The sequence below is a fragment of the Diospyros lotus genome, chromosome 1, assembly GCF_014633365.1.
Source record: "Diospyros lotus cultivar Yz01 chromosome 1, ASM1463336v1, whole genome shotgun sequence".
In the NCBI taxonomy this organism is placed as follows: Eukaryota; Viridiplantae; Streptophyta; class Magnoliopsida; order Ericales; family Ebenaceae; genus Diospyros; species Diospyros lotus.
This window is the reverse complement of record NC_068338.1, coordinates 32,609,833-32,622,614: the sequence shown is the minus strand read 5'-3', so window position 1 is coordinate 32,622,614 and position 12,782 is coordinate 32,609,833. Positions and strand designations below refer to the sequence as shown.

Genomic DNA, 12,782 nt, shown 5'->3' with positions numbered 1-12,782 from the left:
ATTTGATAATTTTCAAATGCCTCGTCAATGTTGATAAGTGAATTATTCTCGTTATATCTCCCTCACCCCCAATTGCTCAAGACGAGAAGAGAACTAGATGAGAGAAAGGTGAAGATGAGTTATAGGACAATAATGGCAGCAAGAGATGTGGCAGCACACACCAAATTCGGCAACGACAACCACGAACAGCAACAACAATGAGCAACTTTAACGTCTTCCTCATGGAGTCTTCTTCACAATGTCTTCTTGGTGATTTGTGATTAAATTTGTATATTTTGTATTATTATATGATTGATGTTGTATATTGTTTATTTGAGTTGTGTATTTGGTTATTAAGTTGTATATGGTTAATTTTGTTATTAAATTATATTTTATTAAATAATTATTTTTAAAAAATTATTAAATTGATTTAAAAATATATTAAATAATATTAATATTTAATATCATCATATTGATTATTAAATTATAAAATAAATAATAAAATTTTATAGTAGTTAAACATATATGTAAAGTAAAATAAATAAAATTGAAATTCATTGATAAAGAAATGAAATAGAGAGTCAAATAAAAAAGATAATAGGGATTGTTGTTGGAGTAGGCATAATTTTTAAGAAAAAATTAGAATATAGAGTGAATTATTTAAAATATAGTAGGGAGTGAAATAAGAAACCTTGTCGGAGATAGTCTAAGTTAGCTATGTAGATTATAAGTTACATAACGTGAGAATTCTACATAACTTTTAAGCTATGTAGCTTAAATGTTAATACAACAATATTTGAGAAAAGTTTTTGATCTCCAGCTTTTTTGCTTTTCCAAAAAGCTATCAACACCCTTATCCCTACTATCTCTTTTTCCTATCTTTTGCATTTGCCATAACTGTTGTAGCCCTTCCTCCATTACCACTGTCGTTTTTGCCTAGCTTGATCGTCGCAAGTCGGCTTCTTCACCGTTATCGCAAGTCCAATTCGGCCGCTTCAATCCCACTACTGCCATCGCCACCCACCTCTGCTTCCAGATATGTCCCCACAAGCCACCTAACACCATTGCATCTCTTGTTGCCTACTTTACTTTCTCTCGTCGTCGCCTATTTCTTCTGTTATCAATCTTATTCTTCATTGTATATATATATATATATATATAACACGTATAATAATTTTGTATATAACATATAATATATATTAATTTTAATAAAACATATTTTTTAGTAATTATGCTAATACAATGTTAATTTATAATAGTAAAATTAATGTATATATTTTTTAATAGTAAAATTTTATCAATTAAACATTAATTTATAAAATAAATTAATAAAATTAATATTTTATATATTTTTTAATAACATATTTATTTTTATCTTTTTATCAATGTCTAATAGCTTATCAATTATTTCAAACCAAACATATAATTACTAACTAATAACTTAAAAGACACATTATTAATTTAAACACTATCTAATTTAAAAACTACAGAAATAAAAGCCTAACCAAAGTAACCCCTATTTTCTTCTTCGTCCCCCAATTGTCAAGCCTAGCCAAGTTCAAGCTCCAGCAAGCTGCCACTGCGCATCCTTCCACGCCACGTGCTTCCCTATCCGCGTCACCTCCGTGGTCCGTGGACTTCCTTCCTCCACCTCCTGCTCTCAAACTCACGAAACCTCCATTCAATCCCCAAGTCAAAAGCTTCGGCCATGGCTTCTCCCAATCTCCTACTGATCACTCTCTTCCTCCTCCTCTGCCCCGCTTTCACTCCGCCTTCCACTTCGGCTTCCGCTTCCTCCGATCGAGTCGCGCTCGACCTCTACTACGAGAGCCTTTGCCCCTACAGCGCCAACTTCATCGTCAATCACCTGTTCAATATCTTCCGGAACGGCATTATTTCCATCGTCCGTCTCCACCTCGTCCCTTGGGGCAACGCCAGGATCCGCGGCAACGACACCTTCGTTTGCCAGGTTTCAACTGTATCTTTTTTTATTTTTTTGTAAATGGTTTCAACCGTATCTTGACTCTTATTACCTTATAATCAGTAGCATTGCTAATTGCTTGTAATGGTTGATGCAGCACGGCGCGTTAGAATGCTTGCTGAACACCGTCGAGGCCTGTGCAATTGAAACCTGGCCTGATCTGGTAATGATCTCTTGTCCTGTGCATATAGGGCGCGGAATAGTATCTGCCTGTCTATAGATATCATTCAATATATCTGAACATCTATTCCAGCGACATATCCTAATTAATTCTTCTCAGAAACCTGCAACCTGTGTTAGATTGAGTTTTTTGTTTTCTCCGAGTAGTTAGGTATTGGAAAATAGTAAATTGAATAGGTAGACTAGACAAAAAGGCGTGTTTGTTCATTTCCTAGTACTCTTAACAAGGTCATGAGCTCTTTTGCAGAACAAGCACTTCTCGGTCATATTTTGCATCGAAGATCTGGTCTATAGGCGCATGTCTTCCCAGTGGGAAGATTGTTTTGACAAATTGGGTTTGGACTTATCTCCAGTTGCTGAATGCTGCAATAGTGGGCTTGGGAAAGAGGTAACGGCTCTATTTTGTACATTTAGGTTTTACAATGTTTACTAGAAGTGATACTAGCTTGTATAATATTATATTATTATAGCAATTTTAGCATTGTGGTTATTTTTTCTTCCAGATTGCCTCTAATGACCTAGTATTTTCAAATTCTGCTGTAATTATACTTTCACTGTTCAAATACGTGCATATATCTTTTTTCGGTAATTAATATGCAGATACCTCATTAAGTAATTTGCATAGAATTCCCTTTTTGTTCTTGATGACTAACCTCTTTATGCACTTGCTGGAATTTTATATTCCTCCTCTTCCAATGTGTGCACATCTCCTTCAGCTAGTAATTTGCAACATAATTCTTGTTTGATGATCTCATGAATAACCTTTCTGCATGTACTTGAATGTTTTCCCTATAATTATCATTCATGACATAGGGAGGCTTTTCAAATCTGCTTAAGCATACCTTATTGAGCTTGTTCAAATTTTTTTCTCTACCAATATGTTCCTGCCTGGAAAGTTTTATCTAATTGGCAAAATTTTCCTTTTTTATATGCACGATTCTTTTTTTGACAAGAGTTTTTACTTAGAAAGAATTGTGTTAGTGGAGTGAACCATATATAAAAGAAATCACGACACTACTTACAAAAATGATCATAAAACAAAAGGAAGAAAGAAGTCTAGGGAGAAGAGGAAGTCCTCGCTCACCCATAAGAAAATGGGAAATGAGCATGGTTCTCTTGAATGTTCTAATATCCTTGTTCTACTAAATATGCCCTAATAACAAATCCTACTTAAGCAAGCCCACCCCTGCAAGTACCAAAACTCCATTCTAGAAGTTCGCATTACTCACTATATGCTAAAAATGATGAAACGATTATCTGGATATCGCAGGTCACTGGGCAATGAATAAGAAGATGGTGGGCTGACTATCCCCCTTTTCTACACATAAGACAACACTCAGTTACAAGCAGAGGTGTCTTTCACAAATTCTCACATTTCTACACAGAACCAAGCAATACTGTCTAGTAAAAAGCCGCCCTGGGAGACTTTTGACTTCCACAAGATCTTCCACAGAATGATCAAACAAAAAAGTTCGTTCTTTTGATAGACACCAAACCCATTTATCTTTCTCCTGCATCATCCTAGACTGACAAATTGAGAATGAAGAATGTCAAAGAAGCTATTATGGACTCAATTTTTTAGTCCAGAAAATTACGCCTGAATTGTTGGGACCAAACAACTATACCCGAAAAATTGAAAAGCAAATCAGTAATTGAAGCCAACCTATCACTTGCAAAACATAAGGAGGTCGAGAAACAATCACACGATGTCTGATGGCCATAACAACACTCTAGCTAAAACCAAAAACTCTATCCACTTCCTACCTTAAACAAGATAAAGAATATCACCAAAAATTCCTTAATCCTCTTCGACTGTGCACCCTTTAGAGGATACTGTCTTTGACCTCTAAAATCTAATCCACTCACAAACAAACTTCCATGGCCACTTATGAAGACCCACAACTTCCTAATTCCCAAACCATTCCCATGTATTGGAGAGCACACCTGATTTCACCCAACTAGATGCTACATGAGCTCATATCATGTCCCAAGCCCCTCAAAAGAAATCCCTTTGCAATTTCTCAAGTCTACTCACTGAGGAAGCAAGTAGGGATTCTAGAGAGGGTGCTCTTTATGTGGGTCACTCTGTAGTCTTTAGCTATACTACCTCCTCTAGGAAGCAATTCTAGACTTTCTAGACTTTCAACACCCAATAACCCCATCAAACACTGGTTAGGTTTTAAAGGCTGAGTCCAATTGCGAGCCCTAAGTATTTGGTGAAAGACCTGCCTTACAATCTAAAAAATCTGTTATGCTATGGATTTTACTAAACTCACCCACTGGGGCAACCTGGCTCTTAGCTAGTTTAATTTTAAGGCCCAACACTGCTTCAAAGCATAAAAAATAACTCCTAAAAGCCTAACACTTGATTAGCATTGTCAACACTTAAAATGTGAAGAGACCTTGATATAGGTATCTTCTCTGGACGCCACCTTAAAACCACTAAACTAGCCCAATCTTTCATTCTAAGAATAATTAACTAAGCACCTTCATAGCTATGATAAAGAGGAAAGGGAATAGGGGCTCACCTCGCTTAAGACCTCTAGAACTATGCGAAAAAACCTTAAGAAATCCTATTGACTAAATGAAATATAATTAGGAAATGCTACACTTGATCTATGATCTCCGTTTACCTCAAAACCCCATTCCTTCCAAAATCTGAAAGAAATCCCAAGAAACATGGTAGTAAGCTCTTGCAACATTCACTTTGCAAATGAGACTTGGGGATTTTATCTTTCAAATTACAATCCCAGCATTCATTTGCAACCAGCAGTGCATCCAAAATTTGTCTACCTATTGCAAAGTCATTTGAGAATCAGATATCACTTTCTTGAGGCCTGTTCGATTTTGCTATTAATTTTCATGTGTTCATTTTTATTTGTTTTGTTGCTTTTCAAAATTTTAAAAATAAAAACTAAAAATATGTTTGATGAAAAATGTTGTGTATTTTATAAAATTGTTGTTGCCAAAATACAACAATTAAAATTTGTGATGTGGGGTCCACTCAAGCTCGGTGTCGGGTGAAGCTAGGTTGCCGTAAGAGATGTTGCTTCAAGGGAGATTGCCGTTAGGATGCTCGCCGCAAGGATTTGCCACTAGCTCTCGCCACTAGCTTTCGCCACTAGCTCTCGTCACTAGCTTTCGTCGCTAGCTTTCGCCACTAGCTCTTGCCACAAGGTCTCGCCACTAGCTCTCGCCACAAGGTTTTGCCGCAAGGTCTTGCCATTAGCTCTCGCCGCAAGGTCTTGCCATTAGCTCTCGCCGCTAGCTCTTGCCACTAGCTCTCGTCGCTAGCTCTCACCGCAAGGTCTGGCCATTAACTCTCGCCGTTAGCTCTTGCCACTAGCTCTCGCCGCTAGCTCTTGCCACTAGCTCTCGCTGCTAGCTCTCGCCACAAGGTCTTGCCACTAGCTTTTGTCGCAAGACCTTACCTTCGCCGCTAGGTTCGTTGCAAGACTTTTCCCTCGCCATTAGATTCGCCGCAATGATTCGGCCCTGTTAATGCTGAGAAATGGGTTAGAAGGCTCGCGGGAATCTTCCCCGCGAAGACCCTCTGATGACAAAATCAGTCCTGAATCCCGATAAATATTCACGAAAAAATAGTAAAAGTGTATTCAAAGTGATAAGATTTACCGAAGTTGGAGGTCCCCATCAATGTCCTGTAGTTGGGTATTTATAGGGCACGGTTCTCAAGGGTGTCTGGAGCTGACACGTGGCGATTACTAAAGGGGTTGGATTTAATAGAAAATGGGGGGGGGGGGGGGTTATTATTACGAAGCTGCTGTGAGGCAGCTGGGCCTCGCGGCAAGGGCTGTCGCGAGGCAACTTGTGCCTCGTGGCAAATGCTGCCGCGGGGCAGCTCGCGGCTGCATGCCGCGAGCCTCCTTCTCGCGGCTAGCAGCTGCGAGGTTGCTTCTTGCGGGCCACACGGCCGCGAGCATCGCGGCTAGCAGTCGCTAGGCTGCGCCTCGCGGCATGGTGCTGCGAGGTGGGCCCTAGTGGCCAGCTCGCGACTATCTTGCCGCGAGCTTTCGCTGGTGGGGCTAGCCCTTGCGGCCAGCCTTCATAATTTTATTATTATTTTTTTCCCTTAATTTCGATGGCACAACAATTGCCCCCCACTCTTCTGTTTTGTCTTTAGACAAAATTGAAGAGTAAAAAATATTAGCCAAGGAGTCGGGTCTGGCACTTTGACTCAACCAAGTGTTTCAGAATGCCCAAAAAGATCTTACCTTGACCAGGGGTTGAAGTACCAAATTATCTCTGGGCAACCATACCCCTGGTAGATAGACTTCACTATGGAATTCTAGTCGGGTGTCCGAGCTTGCCGAGAGGTCTAGGCGTCGGATCAGCTAAGGAGTTGGGTCTAGCTCGGGAGCATAGCACCGGACTCAATTAATGGATCCCAACGAGCCCACGGGCACAGTCTCCGGAGCATTCGATGATACCATAATGGGTCATAGCGCTCTGGCTATTGTGTTCTCCATGTCTGTCTTTCAGGGTTAGCCTATTTCAGGGAATCCAGGTTTGGCCAGTTGTTCGGCACGAGATTCCGGCCAGACATCCAAGTTTTCCGGGAGACCTAGGCACCAGATCTACCAAGGAGTTGGGTTTAGCCAAAAGGGCGTAGCACCTAACTCAAGCGAGGGATCTGGGTGAGTCTACGGGCATAGACATCGGATGTTCTAGTGATCCCGGGCCAACTCGTGGTCATAGGCACAAGATTCCACCTGGATGGCTCAACTCTGATAAGCGGGGTCATGACAGAGTTGTCACAGGGTTGTTGTCTTTTCATGTCTTCCTTGGACCAGTTTACCTCAGGGAATCTGGGTTTGGCCAGTGGTCCAGCACGGGATTCCTACCGGACATCCGAGTTTGCCGGGAGACCTAGGCGCCAGATCAACCAAGGAGTCGGGTTTAGCCAAAAAGGCATAGCATCGAACTCAAATGAGGGATCTGGGTGAGTCTGCGGACATAGGCATCAGATCCTCTAGTGATCCCGGGCCAGCTCGTGGTTATCGGCACCAGATTGCCACTAGGCGACTTGACCTTCGGGAGCGGTCTTATGCTGGAGCTATTAGGTGATCACTTCTTTTCCGCCTTCCTAGGGCCAGTCTACCTCAGGGAATCTGGGTTTGGCCAGTGGTCCAGCACGGGATTCCTACCAGACATTCGAATTTGCCGGGAGACCTAGGCGCCAGATCTACCAAGGAGTCGGGTGTAGCCAAAAAGGCATAGCACCGAACTCAAACGAGGGATTCGGGTGAGTCTGCGGGCATAGGCGTCGGATGTTCTGGTAATCCCGGGCCATCCCGTGGTCATCGGCACCAGATTGTAGCTAGGCGACTTGACCTATTGGAAGCGAGCTGTGCTTGAGCCGCCATACCTGCAAGACACATACAAATAATATGGGCTCCTGTAGATTTTATGTGGTTCGGCTTATAGTTTTGCCTACTCCACGGGAATACATGTGATATATTCTTTTATTTATCGGGGGATGTCATTACAATGGAAAATTCAAAGATAATTCCGGCCTCTAACCGGGTCGAGGAACGCTTTTGACGATAGGCTTGACTCTATGTCTCGTGCTTCGTCCTTTCCCTTGGGGCTAAAGTTGGGAAGTACCTCTCGAGGTGCACGGTGTTCCGAGCTTTTCCTATCGCCTTGCTTTGTGGTGTCGGTAGTGTGTACCTGTTGGTGTCTACCATCTTCTGGATTTTGTAAGGTCTTTCGCACTTCGGGCTGAGTTTCCCTTCCTCTTCTATTACCTTCCCCTGCGTCCAAAATTTCTATTTGGGTGACAAACTGTTCTGCTCGGTAGAACAACTCAGTCACTGAATTTGGCTCGAAGAAGGCTAAGGATCTTCTAAGCGGGGCGTAGGTAGTTCCGTTTAGCAGGGCTGACGCTGCCAATCCGATTGGGAGATCCCTTACTTCCTGCGTCGCAACTCTAAACCGCTCGATGTATTACTTTAGGGATTCATCCGACTTCTGCTGTAAACTTATTAGATATATTGCACTTTTCTTCTTTGGAAGATAGACGGAGAATGCATCTAGAAATTCTTTCTTCAACTGTTCGAATGATCGTATATGTCCTGTCGGTAATTCAGTGAACCACTGCTGAGCTTGTCTTGCCAGGGAGAGTGGGAAAGCCCTGCACCTAGTGACTTCGTTCCATCCATGTAACACGGCCACTGTGACAAAATGTTGTAAGTGTTTCTCGGGGTCCTCCTTTCCTGAGTATATCGAGAGTTATGGTAGTTCAAACCCTGGTTGCACGAGTCGCCTCTGGAGTTCCTCAGATAGAGGGAACCCTTTCGAGGGAGTTACCTTTGATATCATCATTACCTGTTTCTGTTCTAGCACCTCCTCTATGAGGCATTTAATGTCGAACACGCTAAGTGTTTCTTGCTTCCCTTTCTTTTGGCCGAGAGATGGGTCATAAGGCGCTCCCGAGTAGGTATTTTCTGTTGTCTCTCTATACATGGGAGCTTTTCTTGCCCTCCTGCTATTTTTTCTTCTTGATTCTGTTACTTCCGGGACTTGACTATTCGTTCTTGGAGTTCTGATTCTTATCCCCTGTTGAGGAACTCTTGAAGGGTTGCCTTGGGATCTCCGATGTTCTACCCTTGTATCGATTTGTCCCATGTGGGGCATGTGAATGTCCGGCCTTAGTTCACGTAACAAAGTAATGACTTCCTGTAGTCTTCTCATATTCTCCTCATTGGACATTTTGAGTTCGTCATTCTGTTTCTTCAGCTCCTCAAAATTCTTTCGCAATAGTTCATAATCTGAGAGTAAGACCGTGGGTGGAGCTATTCTTGAAGTTTCCGCGAGTTTTCCATTTGGAATTGAAGATTGTCCAAATGAGCGTGGTTCCTGACTGGCGGGCACTGCATGGGGGACTTGTTCCTCTCGCCCTGTCACGTATCTCCTCAATCCAGCTATGTGTGCTTCTCCTTGCTCTGAATGCTCCATGCCCCCTAGTCCGGTGGTATGGTTGCATTCGAGTACAGGGAAGTTCCCGGAACGCACTTCGTTGTTAGGGTGATCTACTGAAAATTCTGGTACTGTAGAGTGCACCTGGTGGGAGCTTTTCGTGGCTCCCGTCCTGGTACGAGTGCTCCTTCGGGTGGGGTCAGGCAGGCTCGTCCAACTGGTTGATCTTGTCCCTCTCGGCATTTTGTGCTGAAATTGGCTATTTGTTGCGTTTCCCACAGATGGCGTCAAATTGTTGTTGCCAAAATACAACAATTAAAATTTGTGATGTGGAGTCCACTCGAACTCGGTGTCGGGTGAAGTTAGGTTGCCGTAAGAGATGTTGCTTCAAGGGAGATTGCCGTTAGGATGCTCGCCGCAAGGATTTGCCGCTAGCTCTCGCCACTAGCTTTCACCATTAGCTCTCGCCACAAGGTTTTGCCACTAGCTCTTGTCACTAGCTCTTGCCGCAAGGTCTTGCCACTAGCTCTCGCCGCTAGCTCTTGCCACTAGCTCTCGTCGCTAGCTCTTGCCACTAGCTCTCGCCACAAGGTTTTGCCACTAGCTCTTGCCGCAAGGTCTTGCCATTAGCTCTCGCCACTAGCTCTTGCCACTAGCTCTCGCCGCTAGGTCTTGCCACTAACTCTCGTCGCTAGGTCTTGCCACTAGCTCTCGCCGCTAGGTCTTGCCACTAGCTTTCGCCACTAGGTTCGTCGCAAGACTTTACCTTCGCCGCTAGGTTCGCTGCAAGACTTTTCTCTCGCCGTTAGGTTCGCCGCAATGATTCGGCCCTGTTAATGTTAAAAAATGGGTTAGAAGGCTCGCGGGAATCTTCCTCGCGAAGACCCTCCGATGCCAAAATCAGTCCCGAATCCCGATGAATATTCACGAAAAAATAGTAAAAGTGTATTCAAAGTGATAAGATTTACCGAAGTTGGAGGTCCCCATCAATGTCCTGTAGCTGGGTATTTATAGGGCATAGTTCTCAAGGGTGTCTGGAGCCGACAGGTGGCGATTACTAAAGGGGTTGGATTTAACAGAAAATGGGGGGGGGGGGGTTATTATTACGAGCTGCCGTGAGGTAGCTAGGCCTCGCGGCAAGGGCTGCCGCGAGGCAGCTCGCGGTTGCATGCCGTGAGCCTCCTTCTCGCGACTAGCAGCCGCGAGGCTGCTTCTCGCGGGCCACACGGCCGCGAGCCTCGCGGCTAGCAGCCACTAGGCTGCGCCTCACGGCATGGTGTCGCGAGGTGGGCCCTAGTGGCCAGCTCGCGGCTATCTTGCCGCGAGCTTTCGCTGGTGGGGCTGGCCCTTGCGGCCAACCTTCATCATTTTATTATTATTTTTTTTCCCTCAATTTCAATGGCACAACAAAAATGATTAAATATACAATAACATTTCAAGCCTTAATCCTAATGTGGGGCCAACTAGATGAATTTTAATTTTTCGTTTTTATCCATGACCTTATCTTTTGTAAAACTTGTATAACTCACATCATACTTAAGAGTCTTTCACCGAGTTTTCTTATTCTTTCTCTATCTCTTTTGGTAAAAACTTATTTCATTCTTTTATCTTTTTCAATGCTTGTTTTATTTCATTTAGACACATACATCTATACAGGGGTGGATGCACATGTGAGCTGTCCTGGGCTGAAGCCCAGGGCAACCCACTATTAAAATAAAATTTTTAATATGAAAAATATTTTTTAATAATAACTCAGTAAAAAAAAAAAAATTACAATTCATCCCAAAATTTGTGATGTGCGGTTCTACACCTCAAAAAAAAATTTCAGCCTCCCCTTACATAGATTTCTGGATTCGCCCCTGCATCTATAGAACATGTAATTACTCTACTACTGAGCACTTGTACAACCCCATCTTCCAAAAATGGTCTTTCAAGAACTAAATGTTATATTTGGTGGGAAAAACTATGAAGTCCAATCCCAGAAGAGGGGGCATCCAGTCTCAACAACAATACTTGCGGCTACATGGAAACTGCCAATTGTTCAAACATATATAAAGAAAGGAACTGGTGGCTAAGAAACAGGGCATTTGTATCAACAAATATGTTCAATCTTCAGTACTATAAACCTCTTTATTGGTACTGATGTGGTTCCATGATATCCGGTTGGCTGTTTTCCCCCAAGACTAGCTGCAGTTACATGCAATTTTTGGCTTGTGACTACTATAATTGTTGATCGATGTTGATGGATGTGTTTCTAGTATCACCTCCCACATTTATATTATCTCCTATATATTGGTGTATGTGCCTCTCTTTAACTCGAGAATGGTTGTATGGAGTATAAAGTGACAAGTGATTGAATATGGACAAAATGTGGATCAAGCAAGGTATTAGATTATTTGGAACATGGGTGGCAGATACAATATTTTGTGTTTTTAGTACAACATCTATATGAAATTATCTAAATCAACTATGATGATCTTTCCTTTATTTGTGTGCATGGTTTTTTAGAACAGTGAAAATGTTTCTTCTGTAAAGACTTTTTGATTGTGAAGTTTAACATTTTTGCAGCTTGAACTACAGTATGCCGCAGAGACAAATGCCCTTCAGCCTCCCCACGAATATGTACCTTGGGTGGTTGTTGATGGGCAACCCCTTTATGAGGTTAGTTCCTGATGGTGTTTTCTTCTACTAGTGTCACCTGTTTCACAATTTCCTGGTGTTTGCCACCGAGTCAGGACTCATTTAAGTTACAATTTTCTGGTGCAATATATATGGTTTGCTCTAAATTCTTTAGTAAATGATGTTATTAGTCACTTTGTCCCAAGTTCAACAAGCACGAATAATTGCAAATATGGTGAAGAAAATTGGTAGTGCATAAATTGACTCTTCTGTCTTGCTTTGCAGGACTATGAAAACTTTATGAGCTACATCTGTAAAGCTTATAAAGGCACGGATGTGCCTAAAGCTTGCAGTGAAGTTACCCTCACTATCGGTAGGGCTGGCCCTTCTCTTCCTGCGGTCTGCTATAGAGAAGAAGAAGTAGTAGTAGTAGAATCAAAGTCAATCCTGTCAAGGATAAAATAAGATATAATGTCATGATTGGACGAAGTTGATATTGCAACTTCATGGTAAACAAATGCCTTTCATGTAGTACTAAATAAACAATGTGGTGTCCTGTCTCCCCTGCTGTTTAATAAATGTTTTGTAGTTGGTTTCTTAATGTTTAGTGTCCTAGTTAAGCAGAGTCTCTAAAACTTGTGGATGCTACTTTTGGTCACAGTATACATGGTGGTGCTAGGAGGAGTTGATCAAAATGTTTTTTTATTATGTAGGCCTTAGAATTGTACATTTGTACAGCTAGCATTACCAGTAACTCATGCATTATTAAGTTAACATGTGAGCTGCTGTTGAATTTGGGTAAAGGCAGTACCTGCATGGCAAATGAGTCAAGGAAGCAAACGTTTGCAAACTTTAAAAGCATTGAAGATTTGGCGCCTAATGCGGCAACGATTGATTTGTATGCTTATGTTTGGAGGAAAGTTTTTTTTTACCAAAGAGATGATGTAATTTATGTACACTTATTTCTGTATAGGAACATTTATTTTATCTTGGCTCCCCAGCTTCGACTATTAATTCGAAGAAAGATTACTAGGGAATGGAACACCACTAACATAAAAAAGGGGGAAGAGAGAAAGAAAGTAAT

At 42.2% G+C, this 12,782-nt stretch overlaps 1 protein-coding gene across 1 annotated transcript; it reads left to right on the top strand.

Moving 5' to 3' along the window:
- Window positions 1-1,506: 1,506 nt before the first annotated feature.
- On the top strand, window positions 1,507-12,685 carry LOC127792974 (gamma-interferon-responsive lysosomal thiol protein). Its single transcript, XM_052323683.1, has 5 exons — window positions 1,507-1,948; window positions 2,058-2,123; window positions 2,388-2,528; window positions 11,648-11,740; window positions 11,984-12,685. Exons 1-5 carry the CDS (start codon window positions 1,688-1,690, stop codon window positions 12,161-12,163), a joined length of 741 nt encoding a protein of 246 aa, XP_052179643.1. The 5' UTR covers window positions 1,507-1,687; the 3' UTR covers window positions 12,164-12,685.
- Window positions 12,686-12,782: the final 97 nt, after the last annotated feature.

What these genes read in the sequence shown, in the direction of transcription:
- LOC127792974 (XM_052323683.1), top strand. Translation starts at nt 1,688, where the DNA reads ATGGCTTCTCCCAATCTCCTACTGATCACTCTCTTCCTCCTCCTCTGC. An exon ending in ACGACACCTTCGTTTGCCAG is followed by an intron (nt 1,949 to 2,057) that starts GTTTCAACTGTA and finishes TGGTTGATGCAG; the next exon opens with CACGGCGCGTTAGAATGCTT. An exon ending in ATGGGCAACCCCTTTATGAG is followed by an intron (nt 11,741 to 11,983) that starts GTTAGTTCCTGA and finishes CTTGCTTTGCAG; the next exon opens with GACTATGAAAACTTTATGAG.